The sequence below is a fragment of the Zonotrichia albicollis genome, chromosome 18 (genome assembly GCF_047830755.1).
Source record: "Zonotrichia albicollis isolate bZonAlb1 chromosome 18, bZonAlb1.hap1, whole genome shotgun sequence".
NCBI lineage: Eukaryota > Metazoa > Chordata > Aves > Passeriformes > Passerellidae > Zonotrichia > Zonotrichia albicollis.
Window position 1 is genome coordinate 3,918,896 of NC_133836.1, and position 17,784 is coordinate 3,936,679.

The following is a 17,784-nucleotide window of genomic DNA, read 5'->3' on the forward strand; positions in this document are numbered from 1 at the left end:
TGCGAGCTGGGATCTCTTTCCATCAAATCTGCCGCGGGAGGATCGTCCTTGGTCACCGGCTGGTGCCACAGGGATGCGGATTTGGGGACAGCAGCACCTCCAGGAGCCCGGGCACATCTGGGGCTGGCGATTTCGGGATGCCCACCCCAGCATCCTAAACCCTGGGATTGCAGCTCCCTGTCAACCCTGGAGCTGGCAATTTTGGGATGCTCACCCCAGCATCCCAATCCCGGATTGCAGCTCCCTGTCCATCCTGGGGCTGGCGATTTTGGGATGCCCACCCCAGCATCCTAAACCCCGGGATCGCAGCTCCCTGTCCATCCTGGGGCTGGCGATTTTGGGATGCTCACCCCAGCATCCCAAATCCTGGGATTCCAACTGCCCTGTCCCCATCCCTTCCCTGGGGCTGGCAATTTTGGGATGCCCACCCCAGCATCCCAATCCCGGGGATTGCAGCTCCCTGTCCATCCTGGGGCTGGCGATTTTGGGATGCTCACCCCAGCATCCCAAATCTCGGGATTCCAACTGCCCTGTCCCCATCCTTCCCCGGGGCTGGCGATTTTGGGATGCCCACCCCAGCATCCTAAACCCCGGGATCGCAGCTCCCTGTCCATCCTGGGGCTGGCGATTTTGGGATGCTCACCCCAGCATCCTAAACCCCGGGATCGCAGCTCCCTGTCCCCATCCCTTCCCTGGGGCTGGCGATTTTGGGATGCCCACCCCAGCATCCCAAATCCCGGGATTGCAGCTCCCTGTCCCCATCCCTTCCCCGGGGCTGGCGATTTTGGGATGCCCACCTCAGCATCCTAAACCCCGGGATTGCAACTCCCTGTCCACCCTGGGGCTGGCAATTCTGAGATGCCCACCCCAGCATCCCAAATCCTGGGATTCCAACTGCCCTGTCCCATCCCTTCCCTGGAGCTGGCGATTTCGGGATGCCCACCCCAGCATCCCAAATCCCGGGATTGCAGCTCCCTGTCCTCCATCCCTTCCCGGGGCTGGCGGCTCCCCAGCCCGGGCAGGCAGCAGCCCCCGGCCGTGGGATGGGGAGTGCAGAGAGGCTCTATTTTAAACCACCGCTGTGGGTTGGTGACCTAGAAAAGCAGCTCCGGGAGCAGGAGTGTGAAGTCCAACCTCCCCCGCTGCGAGCGGGGCCGCCGAGCACAGGATGACCTAAATAAAGCCACGGAGAGGGGTCGGGGGTGCTGATCCCCCAAATTAAACCGTGGAGAGGTGTCTGGGGTGCTGTTACCCTGAATAAAATCAGAGAGAGGTGTTTGGGGTGCTGCAACCCCAAATAAAATCAGAGAGAGATGTCTGGGGTGCTGATTCTCTAAATGAAATCATGGAGAGGTGTCTGGGGTGCTGCTCCCCTAAATTAAACCATGAAGAGGTGTTGGAAATGCTGTTCCCCTAAATGAAATCGTGGAGAGTGGTCAGGGGTGCTGCTCCCCCAAATTAAACCGTGGATAAGTGTTTGGAGTGCTTCTCCCCTGAATTAAACCACGGAGAGGTGTTGGGAATGGTGCTCCCCTAAATTAAACCATGGAGAGGTGTTGGAAATGCTGTTCCCCTAAATGAAACCATGGAAAGTGTTTGGAGTGCTTCTCCCCTGAATTAAACCACGGAGAGGTGTTGGGAATGGTGCTCCCCTAAATTAAACCATGGATAGGTGTTTGGGGTGCTGCTTTCCCAAATAAAATCAGGGAGAGGTGTTGGGGGTGCTGCTCCCCCTAAATTAAACCATGAAGTTGTTTTGGGAATGGTGCTCCCCTAAATAAAACCATGGAGAGGTATTTGGGGTGCTGCTCCCCTAAGTAAAATAATGGAGAAGTGTCAGGGGTGCTGTTCCCCCAAATTAAACCATGGAGAGCTGTTGGGAATGCTGTTCCCCCAAATTAAACCATGGAGAGCTGTTGGAAATGCTGTTCCCCTAAATTAAACCATGGAAAGGGATCAGGGGTGCTGCTCCCCCAAATTAAACCATGGATTTAATTGTGTCAGGGGTGCTGCTCCCCCAGCCCCAGGTTTGCAGCTCAGGCCCCTCCCAGCACCATCCCTGTGGGTTTCAGAGGGATAAGAGGAGTTGAAATGGATAAATTCCCGTGTTTGGGAAGGAGGCAGCAGGAGCAGCTCTGGGGGGTCCCTCCCTCTGGAGGTTATGGAATAAATCCATGGAATATTTCAGCAAAGCTGCCGCTCCTCCAGGAGGGGTGGGAGGGGAGATGGAGCTGAAGAGGAAGCTGCTTCCTCCCCTCTTTTTAAATGCGCTGTCAGGAGGAATTTCAATTATTTAAAGCTCACAGGTACGTGCTCCTTGCAGCCTCAGAAAGGAAACAAGGCCCAGCTCTCCCCAGCCCCAAACCCAGGAAGGTTCTGGGCCGCTGCCTTCTGCTGAGTGCAAGACAGGCCAATTAATTAAATCAGTAAATAAGTTCTCCTAATCCCATTAACAAAAGAGGAGCCGGAGATTAAATCTTTGATGGCACTTGCTGCAAAATTAATGCAGGCAGCCTGTGAGGAAATGTATTCTTCCCCTCACCTCGGCAAGGATAACAGCGCAGTTTTATAGGGCAGGGCGTTATCAGGGATGGGAAATGGATGTAAAACCAGCAGAGATCTCATTAAAAGGGTGTAATGAGCTGCAGACACAACGAGCTGGGCCTGCTGAGCTCGGGGCTCTGCCAGATCCTGCCTGTGCCACCACTGGGAGGTGATATGGGGGTGCTGCTGAGGGGTTTGGGGTTTTCTCAGCTTTGGGGTGAGGCTGGAAGAGCCAGGGAAAGGGAATTTTCACCCAGGGTGGGAAGGAGCAGAGTGGGATGGTGGAGCTGCAGGAAGGGAATTTTCACCAGGGTGGGATGGGGGAGCTGCAGGGAGGGGAATTTTTCACCAGGGTGGGATGGTGGAGTTGCAGGAAGGGGAGTTTTCACCAGGGTGGGATGGTGGAGCTGCAGGAAGGGAATTTTTCACCAGGGTGGGATGGTGGAGCTGCAGGAAGGGGAATTTTCACCCAGGGTGGGATGGTGGAGCTGCAGGAAGGGGATTTTTCACCCAGGGTGGGATGGTGGAGCTGCAGGAAGTGCCTGGGAAGGGGAATTTTTCACCCAGGGTGAGATGGAGCAGGGTGGGATGGTGGAACCTCCTCCCTGCAGAATTTCCCTGTGATTCCTGGCAGGTTGGGAGCGGGGGACTGACAGCCCAGGCAGAGGCACAGGAGGTGGTGAAAAACACCCTGGAACCTTCCCAAGGTGCTGCTCCTCCTCAAGAGGAGAAAATCCCTTCCCCAGCCCTTGGAGCTTCCCTGTGACACCGCCAGAAGTAAATCTTGGCTTGGGGTTTTCTGTCCTGGAAAAAGGAGATGCAAACTCTGTGGTCCCCAAAGTTCTGGGACAACATCACCGGATTCAGCTCCTGCTGCTCCCATCATTCCTTCTCCATTCTCCTCCTGCTCTTTTCTCCTCCCCATCTTTTCCCAGGAGTCATTCCCAGTGAGGAGCTGCTCTGGGAGGCTGGGCATGGATTTGGGGTGCTGGATTGCGGATCCTTTCCCACCTTTCTTGTGTTTTTGAATTTAACTCATTGGGGCTGCTCAAGGAGGGCCTGAGGTGCTCCTGATTTATTTTCCCTGTATTGGAATCAGTGACAGCAGAGTTATCCAGAGTTTTGTGTGCCAGAGAGTTTATCCATTGCCACCGGCACTCTTTTCATCCTTCAATGAATATATAAATAAATACACAAATGAATATTTAAAAATAATATAAATAATAAAATAATTATAATATAAATAATATATATAAATGATAAAATAATTACGTTATAAATTATAAAATATAAATGAACACAAAACCAAATAAATTAATATAAAATAAATATATACATGTATATAAAATATAAAATATATGTATATACAAATATATGTGTGTATATAAACACAAATATAAAATATATTTATATAAACGTATAAAATATATACATAATGTATAAATGAATAGATAAATGAATATTAAAATGAATATATAAATAAATATATAGTCCTCCCTGCTTTGATCCGCTGGAGGATCTGCCAGACTGCCAAACTGTACTTCCAATTCCACAAAAAAAAATTCCAACTGGCTCTTTTTATTTCTGAAGAGGGGCTAAAAAAAGGAGAGTGGAAGTGCCAGGGATTTAGAACAGACAAGTGCAGGTGTTGCTTTGTTTCCTTTGTGGAAAGCCACTTTTAGATCTGATTTTCAGATTGCTGCTGCTTTTTTTCTCCAAGGAAGGTGTCAAGACAGATCAGCTTGAAAGTGCCTGTGCTGCTCTCTCCGAGTATTTTGCATAAGTGAGGCAATTCTTTTTGCTAAATAAAAACACAGAGTTGGGCCTGGAAGAGGAGAAAATGTCCATCAAGGACCCAGCTGATGCCAATCAACACTCAGCCTTCAGTGCTGCAATCCTTGCCTGGCTGAAGGCAGGGAAAATCTCCATCCTTCAAGGATTTCTCTCTCCAGGGATTTCTGTTGACATCCCCCCAAAAGCAGGGTTTTCATGGGGGGGGGGGGGTTTAATTGCAGCTGGAGAGAAACCTTTTATGGGCAAAGTGGTGAAATGCAGCTGGAGGAATGAGGAACTTTGCTCCCCCAAGGTCTTGGCCAGAGGCAGCGTGGTCCTGGGGCTCAGGGGGTCTCTGGGATTTGGGACGGGCTGCCAGGCTGTGGGATCTGCAGGAATCTGGGAGGGGCAGCAGCTCCCACAGCTTTTGGGGGATGCTGCAGGTGGGGAGGCTGCAGGATCTTAAAGCCCATCCCATTCCACCCCTCCGTTGGCAGAGACTCCTTCCACCATCCCAGGGAGCTCCAAGCTCTGTCCAACCCGGCCTTGGGCACTTCCAGGGATCCAGGGGCAGCCACAGCTGCTCTGGGCACCCTGTGCCTCACAGGGAAGAATTCCTTCCCAAAATCCCATCCATTCATGCATTTTGGCAGTGGGAAGCCATTCCCTGTGTCCTGCCTCTCCATGCCTTGTCCCAGTCCCTCTCCAGCTCTCCTGGAGCCCCTTTAGGCACTGGAGGGGCTCTGAGGTGTCCCTGGAGCCTTCTCTTCTCCAGGTGAACATTCCCAGCTCTGCCAGGCTTGGGATCTTCTTTGTGTCCCTCTGGACCCTCTCCAGCAGCTCCAGGGGCTGCCTGTGCTGGGAGCCCAGAGCTGGGGGAGGCTCTGCAGGGGAGGGGGCTCACCTGGGATGGGATGGGATGGGATGAGATGGGATGGGATGGGATGGGATGGGATGGGATGGGATGGGATGGGATGGGATGGGATGGGATGGGATAAAAGGGGGATAGAAAATGAGGCTGGGAGAGGGTAGTGGAGGAGAATGAATGGAAAACACACGGAGAGGGGATGGGCTGGAGGAGAGGGCGAGCGCAGGGGGTCCCGCTGTGCCCCCAAGCCGGGGGGCAGTGCCAGAGGGGCCGAGCGGCTGCGCCTGGGCGGGGGGCGGCTCCTGGGGGCGGCCCCTCCCGTGTCCCCTCCCGTGTCCCCTCCCGTGTCCCCTCCCCGCGCCCTCCGCAGTGCCGGAGCCGGAGCCGCGCAGCGCCAGCGCGGCCGAGCGCGGGGAGCGGCCCCGCAGCACCGGGACCCCCAAACCCCGGCACCCCCGGGATCCCCAAACCCGGGAGCCCGGCCCAGGTAAGGGGGGATCGGGGGTCCCCCATCGCCGCAGCGCGGGGGGATCTCCGGAGATACCGCAGGGACAGGGATGGGGGTGCGGCTCTGGGGCTCGGGGTGCTGCTCCGGGGGTGCTCCGAGCCCCGCACCCCGCTCCCGGCCCGGGAAGTTGCGGCATCCCGGAGCGCGGGGCGGGCGGAGGTGACACCGCCCGGGGGTGGCAGCGGCCGGAGGGGTCCCCGGCGGGGCGCGGGGCTGGCAGCGCCCCTGGGAGAGGATGGGGTGAGGTTTTGGGTGCTGCGGCTCGTCTGGGCAGTGTGCGGGCAACTTTGAGGCGTGTTGGGCATTTGCGGGGGTTGAAGCCCCCAAATTTGGGGTTTTTCCCCCGTTCCCGGAGTGTGCCCGGCGGTGGCACCAAGGCTGAGCCCCTTATCCCAGAATCCTGGCAGCGGAGGGATGTGGGGAGAGCCCTGATCCTGCTGCTGGGACATTTTGGGGGGCCCTGCTCCCTGTCGAGGCTCTGCAAGGGCATCAGGGTGGCCCGCGGGCTCTGGCAGGTGCTGCTCCTTTCCCAGGATGGACCAAAGTGATGCAAACCGCACCAAAATCCTTTCTGGAGTAGCCAGGAGGCAAAACCTCCTCGGGAATGAGGCTGAGGCTGCTGGAAGCTGTCGCTCCCAGCGATGCGTTCTTCCAGAAAAGGCACCTGATTGTGTCGCTTTGCTGGTGTCTTTCTAATAATTCTGGTTATAGGCTGGAGCAGCAATTTGTCTTTGTGTGGTGATGAACGCTCCTTGGTTTCCCTGCTGTGAGCAAAGGCGGCTGCCCCGGCCGTGGCTCTGCTCGGGGCTCGGGCCATGCCACGCTGCTGCCGGGATCCTGGCAGTGTGTGTGGATCAGCCCGATCCCCCTCTTCCCATGAGGTTACAATGAAAAAAACAAACCAAAAATCAAAAAAAAAAAGAGATAAAGCTTCCAAACGCGGCCAGTTGGCTCCAGGGATGCAGAGATGAGAACAGATGAACCATTTGCTTTAATTACTGGTATCAAAAGCCCAGGCTGCAGCTTAGCCTGAAAATAAATATTGTTAATGTTGTGACACTGGGCTCTGTTTGATGATGCATCACTCATCCGGGAGGGATCGAGCGAGCTGCGAGGCTGACTCAGACCCGCTCAGCCTTTCCGTGGGGAGCGCTCAGCCCCACTCGCGGCACCGGGAATCGCTGTCGCATCCCGTGGGCGCCCGGCCGGGCATCCCGCGGCACCGGGAGCGCCGCAGAGCCTCGGGCAGCGCTGGGCGGTGCGGTGGGAGCTGCTGGTGTCACCTGCAGGGTGGGGACCCGGGGAATGGCAGCTCTGCCAGCCCCGAGTGTCACCTGCAGGGTGGGCACCCACGGAATGCCAGCCCCATCACCTCTGCTCGGCTGCAAACCCCGTCCCCTGCTCGGCTCCGGCTCCAGCTCCTTCACATCCTTCCCTTTTCGCTGTCCCGGCTCTCCTGGCCGTGGCAAAGGTTTTATTTTTGGTGTGGATCCCCCTTTACCAGCGAGGGTGACAGCCCGGAGCCCACTGGGGGCTCTGCCTGGGGTGAAATATTCCCGGCTTTGGAGAGGGCCAGGGGTGGAAAACTGCTGCGGGAGGGGTGGAAAACTGCTGCGGGATGATGCGGGGTCTGAGCCCGGCTCTGTGCTCAAGTTTGGAGGGACCCGCGGTGGGGATGGCACCGAGCCTGTCCCCCGTGTCCCCCGTGTCGCCACAGCAGCGGTGACCCCCGGGCCAGCCCCGGCTCGGTGCCCTCCGCAGCCCGGTGACGCTGTCACTGCAGTCACCGCTAATTAGCGCTGATGGTAATGAACCGCTCCAGGTGCTCCCAGCCGAGCCCAAAAGGGCTGGGAGGGAGGGAAGGAAGGAAGGGAGGGGGCTGCGCTCCCCCAGGCCGGGCTGATGAATTGCCCGCCTTCCCCAGGCCGGGGAGTGGCCGTGCTGGCTGATAAAGGGTCACTGATAGGGGCAGCCATTCCCTTCTCCATCCCCGGCGGGTTTGGATGCAGCTCTGTGGATTTGGGGTGCCGTGATGGGGGCTCCGTGAACCCAGGTACGGAGTGGGGTGTGGGGAGGAGAGAACGGGAAAAACCGAGAGAACGGGATGAACCGGGAGCCCGGAGTGTCCCGAGCAGGTGGCTGCGTGCTCCTCCCTGCCCGTGGCCCTTGGGGACGGGGACATTGCGGGGCTCAGGGGTCCCCCCAGCAGTGGGACCCCTCCCCACAGCCCAGCCCCGCCGTGGCTCCTGTGGGTGACACCGCAGCCCTGCGCCACCCCTGCTGGGCACTGTCACCCTCCTGCACCTGCCACCACCTCCGAGCTCACCTGGATCTTCTCAGCCTTTCCCCAGGGCTGATCCTGTCGCTGTCCCAGGGTCCCTGCTGGAATTCTGGTGGCTCTGGCCACTGTCCCTGTCCCTGGCACTGAGGGTGCGATGCCAGCTCGCCGTGCCCGAGCCCTGCAGGGATCTTCCCGTTGCTAAGCAGCTCCTGAGGAGCGATGGCAGCCCCGGGTGTGCTCAGAGCTCACCTGGATCTGCCCGGGTGATGTGGATACACCCAGCAGTTGGTTATTTATTTAATTTTTTAATTTTTTTTGTCCTTGTCTTTCCTGTAATTAATCAAGGGGAGTAAATCCTTGTGACAGCATCCTAACAGTGTTTGGTTTGAGAGGGAGCTGCTGGAGGAAATGTCAACGTGCTGCTTAAATAAAATTGACTGAGCTGCTGCTCAGCTGCCTTTGGGACGAGGCTTTGTCTGGAGGATGAGCTGGGAATTCAGGGGGCGAGGAATAAAGGCAGTTCTCAGCACCTTGTGGGGATTTGAAGGCAGCAGTGCCATCAGCCAAGCCACAAGGAGTTGGTGCTCCCAGAGGCTGTGGTGTGGATTTAAGCGGAGGGCACTGGAGGCATCGCTTTGCTTTTCCTGTCTCTGCTCCCTCACTGTCACCTGTGGGCCGAGGCTGTCACACTGAGCTTTAATTAACTCATTAGCAGCTCACCGAGCAGGGGAGTTGTGGGGTTCCCTGCGAGGGTTTGGTGAGGAGCTGAGGGATGAGGTGACCCCAGGGCTGTGGCTCTGGGTCTCTCCCAAAAGCTGCATCCCCAGGAACCCCCAGCTCCCGTGGGACAATCAAGGGTCTGATGCCACACTGAGGATGTGGGGACACACAGGGTGTGCTGCCACGGCTGTGGCACCTCTGGGACTGTCCTGTCCCTTGCCCAGGTGTCTGGGAGGAGCTCCAGCCCCAGCAGCTCCAGCCAGCTGAGCTCTGCCTCCCTCCTGCCCAATTTTGCCCAAACTTTCTACAAGAATTTGCACATGATGAGACCAATGGAATAGTGGGGTTTGAGGGAGTTTGGGACTGCCCTCCTGTCCCTCCCTGTCACCTGCTGATCACCCTGCAGTGTTCCACAGCTGCTCCTGCAGCTATTTTGGGGGATATTTCCCCTTTTTCCTCCCCTCTGCAGGCAAATCCAGCAGTGCCAAACCCTGCCTGGAGCCAGAGGGCAGTGGGGACCTGCTGCCTGTCCCTATGAGGGTGTTCCACATGGAATGGTGTGGGGTGGGCAGTGGGAAAACTCATTTTCCTGGGAAAGGACGAGCCTGGGTGTGGGGTGCGGTGTCTATGCCAGGTGTCTGGGCAGGATCTGGAATTCCCTGTGGTGTGCAGCCCTTCCTGGGTGCCAGCATGGAACAGGGCAGGATCTGGTGCTGGTGGACTCGGGAGATGGCTGGAAATGTCCCCAGGAGCTGGGAAGTGTTTCCAGCCCAACTTGGTGTTTTGGGATGTGTGCCCTGAGTGGTGAGGAGACAATTCCAGCTTTGGCATCTGCTCATCTGTGTGGGTCCTTGTCACCCCAAATTGAGCCCCATTAATCAATTCCATCCTCATCCCCAATTTTTCCACCCCTGGCTCCAGCTGTGGAGCATAAACCCACTCTGATACCAACATGCAAACCCCACCATCCCAACAGGGAATCAGTTTGGATCCATTCCACTCCCAAACCTCCTGCTTGCTGAGGACACCCACTAATCTCCCACCTGGCACCAGAGCAGCAGCTTGGGTTGGTTGGTTGGGGTCTGGCTGCAGCTCTGTGTTCCAGGTGAGTGGATGATGCCCCAAAATCTGCATTTTTCCACCCGGATTAATCACATCAGGCTTTGTCAATGGAAAAATTACCTCATCATTGGCACTGGCAGGTGGTGAGAGCAGCAGACTTATTCAATATTTAAGAAAGCTGCATTGCAGAGCTCAGGAGGCTGGAGGGAGAAATAGGTTGCCTGTGTCAGTGTCTGCTGCTGGAGACAATCTCTGCAGGCATCGGCTGGCAAGCGTGGAGCTCGCTGCACAAACCTCACCCTCACCCTGGCAGCGTGGACAAGATGGGATTTTCTCTCTTCCCCCCTGGTTTGGCATTCCCAGGCGGCTCCTTGGGCAGGCTGGGCTCCCTGCAGGTGCCCAGCTGTGGGATGGGCTCATTCCATGGACATCCCCCTGCCTTCCCAGCCCTCCCACAGCTGCTGCAGGGGGAGTGGGACCTGCTGAGCCCTCACACTGCCCCTGCCAGGTTTTGGGTGCTGGCAGCCAGAGGGATCCACGGGAGGCATTAAATCCCCTTTTATCAAAGCACGGCCGAGTCCAGGGGCTCTGTCACACAGCAGCAATGGAGCTGCATGATTGGAGTCATGTGGCCCTTCCTCAAGGCCACAAATTAAGACCTCACTGCTATTCCTGGCTCTGCCCAGGACGTGCCACGCTGGCGCCGGCGGGAGCTGCCAGCATCCCTCGGAAAACCTCGGCATGAAGCAGCTCCTCCCATCCCCTCCAACACCAGGGCAGCAGATCCGGGACCCCTCGGGGTCAGCCAAACCCTGGAAGGTCTTGGCACCCTGCTAGGTTTGGGATATTTCCATTTCATTAAGGAAACGCTGCTGCATCCCATCGATCCCCGCTTGGATGGCCACATCCTGCTGCTCAGGAGCCAGGGTTTGGCGGGGAGGGGGGAAGAGCCACCCTGAGCTGTTGTTTTGTTCTTTCCCGTGTGCTAAAAATGCTGGAAGAAGCATTAGGGCAAGCGGGGGTAGTTGCTGGAAGTAATGCAAAGTAGATTTTTCCAAATCTATTATTTATAGGTGGAGAAAGGGATTGTGTATTCCTCCAGGAGCAGCAAAAGCAGAACAGAACGCTCCTGGCCTCGCTCTTATTAGCACAAAGTTCCAGTTGGGCTAAAGAGTTTTCCTTCCTGATCCCTCTTGGCTAGGAAAAAACAGGGATTTTCCACTCTTTTCCCCTGTTGCAGGGTTGGGGATGGACATTGGTGACCTTGGGACAGTCCCTTCACACCTGCATTCCTCAAAAATGGGACAATTCCCTTTTCCCACCTGCATCTCCCAAAAAATGGGAGAGTTCCCCTTTTCCCACCTGCATCTCCCCAAAAATGGGAGAGTTCCCTTTTCCCACCTGCATCTCCCAAAAATGGGACAAATGGGACAGTTTCCCCTTTCCCACCTGCATTCCCCAAAAATGGGAGAGTTCCTTACCCACCTGAATCTCCCCAAAAATGGGATAAATGGGAGAGTTCCCCTTTCCCACCTGCATTTCCCCAAAAATGGGTGCTGGCCCTGCTCCCTGCTCAATCTCTGCCCACCCTGGGATGTTTCATTCCCAGCAGGATTTCTGTGCTGCAGTGCGGGTTCTGGAGGTGGTGGTGGTGGTGGGGACTTAAATGAACAATTTCCTTCGTTAAGTGACCTTGTTAATTGGAGCCTCCTGCTCTGGCACGGGAACAGGCGCTGTGTGAACCAGCAGAGCAATAATTACCCACGTGCTTCGCTTCTCCTGCTTTTCCAAAAATACTTTTTTTGCATCCCCCAAGTTTTCCAAGGAGCCAAGGTGAGCCTCAAGCCTCCACAACCCCTCAGGGAGTGATGAGAAACCCTGCAGAGCATTTTGTCCTTTTTTGTTTTTTTGGAAAATTAGGTGTTTTTTCCTAGCTTGGAGCTGGGGCCCTTTTGCAAACTCCCATTTTTCCATCATTTCCTTGGTATAATCTCCCCAATTTCTCTGCTGGATTTTGCTGGAGTTGCTTTGTGCCCTACAAAGGTTCATTTACCAGTGTGGGCAGAGCTCTGGTCCTGCTGGGATGCTGATTTTAGGATCTGGTGGGATGAGGGGAACTGAGAGGTCCCTTCCAGGCATGGAGGAATCCAAGGCAGCATCATCCCAGCTCTGCAGGATGGGAAGGTGGATGATCCATCCTGGGAGCAGCCTCATTGTCCATGCCTGGGCTCTGCAGAGGGTTTTTTGTGATTTTTTTTAGCTCTGCTGCAGGCAAATCTATCAAATCCCTGTTTTTCCCTCAGAAGAGGTAATGGATGAATGGATCCATCCATCCCCATCCCCCTGCAGGGAGTAGGAGCAGTGGGTGGAGGGGGAAAACACCTCCAAAAATGGGAATAAAGCAACAATCAGGCTGTGGATTTGACATCCATTGGGATTTTAAGGAGAAGGCTTTGGAGATCCCTCTCTGGAGGAGCCTTTGGGGAGGAGTGGACAGACCCTCCTGTTTGAGTCCTGGTGCTGTGTTTTCCCTCCTGGATCCACTTGGCAAAAAACTTCAGTAAAACCAAAATGGGGAAGGAGGAGGTTTTGTTTTTCTAGAGGGAAAAAAGGTGTTTTTTTGTTTTTTTTTTGGTTTTTTTTCCAGAGGGTGGTGTGGGAAAGGACAGTGAGGAATGCTGGAATTTGGGGAGAAAGTTTCCTTGCTCGCAGCTGTTTCTCTGAAATGGATCCCCCTCTTCCCTCCTGCCTCTGAAGCCTCATAATTAATATGAGGTTGGGCATTCATTAATTACACCCAGGCTGTGCTGCCCTCATGGGAAGGAGGTGACTGGAAGCTCTCAACATTCAGACTCAAGTGACATTCCTGCTCCAAACCCTCTTACAATCCCACAAACAAAACCTTTCCCAGCGCAATTTTCAGGGATTATTTTTTTACTGTTTTTTTCCCTACAGCCTGGCTGGGAGCTCCACTTCCTCACTGGCCCCTGGGAGCAGAGTGTCTGAAGGCCCTGCAGTGCCAGGTTGGTGACAGCCAGCAGGGCACTGCTGTCCCCAGGCTCTGGTGTGGCCGGCGATGACCGACGCGGTGCTGGGCGGCTCCTCTGACCGGTGGATGTGCCCCAGTGACAGGACCATGTCCCTCCGAGCCAGGTGACAGCAGGGACACTCCCAGAGAGGGTGGGGACACCAGTTCTCCCCGTGGGGACACCAGGAGTTGGTTCAGTGCTGTTGCATGGGGGCGTTTTGCTGGGTTTGCTCCTCAACGCCCTGAGCTGTGACGGCGCTCACAGGGGGCTGAGGATGAGGGAACAGACGAGGATCTGACTCCATGTTTCAGAAGGCTGATTTATTATTTTATGATATATATTATATTAAAACTATACTAAAAGAATAGAAGAAAGGATTTCATCAGAAAGCTAGCTAAGAATAGAATAGGAAAGAATGATAACAAAGGTTTGTAGCTCAGACTCTCTGTCCAAGCCAGCTGACTGTGATTGGCCGTTAATTAGAAACGACCACATGAGACCAATCACAGATCCACCTGTTGCATCCCACAGCAGCAGATAACCATTGTTTACATTCTGTTCCTGAGGCCTCTCAACTTCTCAGGAGGAAAAATCCTAAAGAAAGGATTTTTCATGAAAGATGCCTGTGACACTGAGCGAGGTGGAGGGGACAGAGCCGGGGTGTGCAGGGACATGGAGCTGTCCCTCTGTCCTGCACGGTGATGCCACGTCCCCTCTGGAGCAGGATGAGGGCTGGGTTTGGTGCTGGAAGGGTTGGGGTCGCTCTTTGGGGGCATTGGGGCTCCATGGGGAGGGACCAGGAGCTGGGGACTGTCACTGGCTGGGCTCTCCTCATTCCTGCTCTCACCTAATCCTTGTTCCCTCTCCTTCCCTGTGCTTCCCAGCAGCGAGAAGGAGCAGTAAGTATCTTTTATTTTCCTCTTATTCCTCTTCTCCTGCTACTTTGATAGTCATGAAAAACTGGGTTTGGATGTAAAATACAATTAAGTTTGGGAAGTGTTGCACTTTTAAGGATTTTAATGAACTTAAGGCTCAAGGCCATGTGGGTCTGTTAATCCAGAGGGAGAAAAGAGCCAGGAAAGGTCTGAGAATGAGCAGGAAGGTGAGGAATGTTTGCCTTTTGCACCCCTGAGTGGCAGACGTGTCCCTGTCACCAGGTTAGCACTGCCTGACACCCAGGCTGGGAGGGAGAGAGGATCTCTGGGAATGGTGTTAGAGGGACAAACACTCCCATGTTTGGAGAAGTGTTCCCAAAAAAAAGCCACCCACTCCTGCAGAACCACCCCGGTCCCGTGGCTGCCAGGACTGGTGTTCCAGGAAAGGAAAGATGCTCCAAAGGAAATGTGGAAATAATGGGAATGGCTCTGAAAAGGAGTTTTCCCTCTGTATGAAACCAATATTTCCATATGAAAGCCCCTAAAAATGGAGATCAGAGCTCCCAGCTGTGGGTGGGGGCTCATTGCAGGCTGGATGGGATCTGGAGGATGGGGAGGTGGGCTGGGTTTGGAGGATGGGGAAGTGGGCTGATTTTAGGGTCTGGAGGATGGGGAGATGAACTGGGTTTGGGGTTTCGGGTATGGGAAGTTGAGCTGGGTTTGGAGGATGGGGAGCTGGGCTGGGTTTGGGGTTTAAAGGATGGGGAGCAACGCTGATTTTGGGATTTGGAGGATGGGGAGCTGGGCTGGGTTTGGGGTTTAAAGGATGGGGAGCAACGCTGATTTTGGGATTTGGAGGATGGGGAGCTGGGCTGGGTTTGGGTCTGGAGGATGGGAAATGAGCTGAGTTTAGAGGATGAGGAGCTGGGCTGGGTCTGGGATCTGGAGGATGGGGATCTAGGCTGGGTTTGTGTTTCGGCGCCGAGGCACATCCAGGTGTGGGGTGGATCCGTGTCTGGATCCCTGTCCCCGCTGTCCCCGCAGGCTCCCGGCGGGATGGGCGGCACAGCCCGAGCGGCAGCGCAAGGGCGAGGAGCTGACGGACGAGGAGAAGGAAATCATCAACCGGGTGATCGCCCGCGCCGAGAAGATGGAGGAGATGGAGCAGGAGCGCATCGGGTACGGCGGGCAGGCGACACCCGGGAGGGACACGGGGACCCCGGGGTGGCTCCGCTTGGCTGCTTTCCTGGGCAGCAGCCTCTGCACTGCGGAGCCGCTCCTGGAGGAGCCTGCGGGGGATTTTGGGCTCCGGCCAGAAGGAACCAGGCAGGGAGAGAGCGGCTCTGAGTGCCTCGGGGGGCTGGAGCCTTCTGCTCCCATCCCGGGAATCACTGAGATTTTTTATCAGTGAAAAGGGATCACTGATAGCAGCTCGCTGCTTGTGCAGTGCTGAGCCAGAGCTGGAGGAGTTTGAGTTCTGGGAATGCTGTTGGAGGGGAGATGGATCCATCTTTGGGGTTAGTCGCGCTCTGGAAGGAGCTGTGTGAGGTTCAGGAGGGCTGTGATGCTCGGGTTTGCCAGGCTGGGAGGCAGCAGTGATGCTGGCACTCAGCTGGCCAGGCTGCTTTAGGGAGCTGCTCATGGAAAGCCCGATTTCCTGGGATTTTCTAGGATTTTCTGGGTTTTCCCTGGGATTTTTCTGTTCTGGATCCTGGGGTTCCCAGAGCCACTAGTACCTCATTTTCCACCAGGGGCATTCCTGGTGCCCATACACAGGATGGAAAGTGCCCCTGTTTCCTTTCGTACCAGGTGAAACAAGCTAAAGCCAAGGTGTCCATCCCCATCCATCCCCTTGCTCTGCTGGGAATGGTTTTCCAGAGGGGATCTCCACGATCCCATTGGAATCTCCACAATCCTGTTTTCCTGACAGAGGAGCACTCTCTTCTCACTGAGTTTAAGCACTCACTGCTCCTTTATTTTTTATTCCTACCAGGGAAAACACTCGGCCCCATGCAGGAGCCACACTCCCCACTGCTTTGGGAAGCGCCAAATTCCCTCTCACAGCTCAGGAGCAGCTCGCTGCCCCTTAAATATTGGGATGCTCCGGCTGTGGAGAATTGCTGGATTCATTTCCTCATGTTCAGAAATGTCAGGGTTTGACCATCCTGGGAAGGTTTTGCCTCTCCAAGGGCTGTTATCCCTGCCTGGGCTCGGCTCCTGCCCCATGGATGCGCTGCTCCCTGGGGCTGGTGCTGCCTCCGGGGCTCGGCATCACTTCCCACCTCACTTTTTGGCAGAAGGCAGGTGAGAGCGGCTCGCTCTCTCTCATTGATGGTGATTCACACCCTACAAGAGCTCACGAACAGCTCTCCCTGGCGTTTCCCTTTTTGCAGCCCGCTGCAAAAGAAGGAAAGAAAAGAATTCCTTCCCACCTCGCGATGCTCCTTGGATGAGCCGCAAATCATCTCGGGGAGAGATTTATTCCGTGCAGCTGTTTCCCAGCTCTTCGCTTAGCCGAGCTGGCGGAGGTTTGCTCATCCTCATTCATGAAAAGCCGGGCGGAGGGGCTGCTGGAGCCGGGAATTCTGGCGGATGTGCAGCTGATTCCCCTCCTGCGAGGAGGAGGAGGAGGAGGAGGCGTAGCGGGAGCCCTGCCAGCCCCTTTGTGTTTGTTGGCTTGCACAACAAGAGCTCTGTAGGATGTTCAGCCCCGGGAATGTGGGACAGCGGCTGGATCAGCCTCGCAGGGAATCGGGAATCATTCCCTTATCCAGGATAGCTGCTTCTGTTACAGAATAATCCGGGCTGGCCTCTGGCAGGGAGGCAGCGGTGCTGGCTGGCCCTCGGCTGGCCTGGCTTCTCATGGAAAGCCTGATTTTTTTGGGGGGGGATTTTCTGGGGTTTTTCTATTCCTGTAAAAGGAAAATTAAATCCATTAAAACTCACCCAGAGAAGCTGTGGCTGCCCCATTGCTGGAAGTGTCCAAGGCTATGTTGGAGCAACCTGGGATAGTGGAAGGTGTCCCTGCCCATGGCAGGGGGTCCTTTCCAACCCAAACCATTCCATTGTTCCATGAAAACGCTGAGTTTTGGTTAATATTAGGGATGGCTCACACGGAGTGAGATTCCAAAGGGGAAATATGTGGTGAATACTTGGAGGTGCCTCAATAAGTGGAGGTGTTTGAGGGATTCATTTGAGCTTTACACCCAATCCTTGAGGAATCCTGAATCCCACAACCAGAACTGTAGATTAACCTCCTCATGCCTCAAATCCTCCCCAAATTTTTTTGCCCTCCATCTCCTGCATCCTCCACCCCACCAGCCCCTTGTCTTGGGAACAAATCGATGCCTCTCGTCGAGCCGTTGTTTGTGGAATCGGACTCGGTGTCAAACCCGGCTCAGATTAATCCTGTGCAAGGAGTATTTTTAGCTCTGAGGGTGGCTGGATCCTGTGGGAGACGTGAGCTGGGTGCTGATGAGGCTGCAGGACAGGGACACTTGCTGTGGGGGGGAGTTCTCTGTGTCTCGTGGCGCAGGGAAGGACGAGAGGAGCTGGAACATCATCCTGAACGTGACACAGCAGGAGCTGCTGGGTGACCAGGATCATCCTTTGGGATCAGGGACACGGGGCTGGGAGTTTTTAGGGAAAAGGGATCATCCATGTGGGCAGGGATGGATCTGTTGTTGTTCTTGTCCTGCTCTGCGCTCGGGGGTCTCTGTGGTGGCTCTGGTGACGCTCTGGTGGCAGTGCTGCAATTCCAGCTGCCATCCGTGAGGATCCTGTTTTCCAGGAGCACCTGCAGGCACTAATTGACTCCGTTCTGCATCTCTAATTGGGGGCCATCAATAACCCAGCCAGGCTGCTCTGCTGCCTAATGAGCTCCAGCAGCTCCTGGCATTGAGGGAAGATCTGAAACCATCCCAAGGTGGGAATTGTCAGCTGGCTCTGGCCCTGTGGTCCCCTGTCCAAGCACAGTGGCCTGGCTGCGTCCCCCTGGGTGCCACCTTTGCTCTGCAGCAGGATTGGATTTCAATTTAATTCGGCTGCTCATGGCCGGGATGACACGGGGATAACGCAGGAGCAGATGGGAGTCCCTGGGGATTAAATCATTAACCTCAGTGGCA

The 17,784-nt window shown here is 55.4% G+C and overlaps 1 protein-coding gene across 6 annotated transcripts in view; it reads left to right on the top strand.

Moving 5' to 3' along the window:
- Window positions 1-5,514: 5,514 nt before the first annotated feature.
- Window positions 5,515-17,784, top strand: part of RPH3A (rabphilin 3A) — a 32,166-nt gene continuing 19,896 nt past the window's right edge. For 4 of the 6 annotated variants that reach the window (XM_074554072.1, XM_074554074.1, XM_074554076.1 and 1 more), the window contains exons 1-4: window positions 5,515-5,672; window positions 12,712-12,909; window positions 13,670-13,684; window positions 14,705-14,839. In XM_074554072.1, coding sequence (XP_074410173.1) covers window positions 12,833-12,909; window positions 13,670-13,684; window positions 14,705-14,839 — 227 coding nt within the window. In that variant the 5' untranslated portion in view covers window positions 5,515-5,672; window positions 12,712-12,832. Of the gene's footprint in view, window positions 5,673-7,598; window positions 7,747-12,711; window positions 12,910-13,669; window positions 13,685-14,704; window positions 14,840-17,784 lie in introns of those variants that run through there. The other 2 variants (XM_074554075.1, XM_074554073.1) reach the window with 2 other exon arrangements.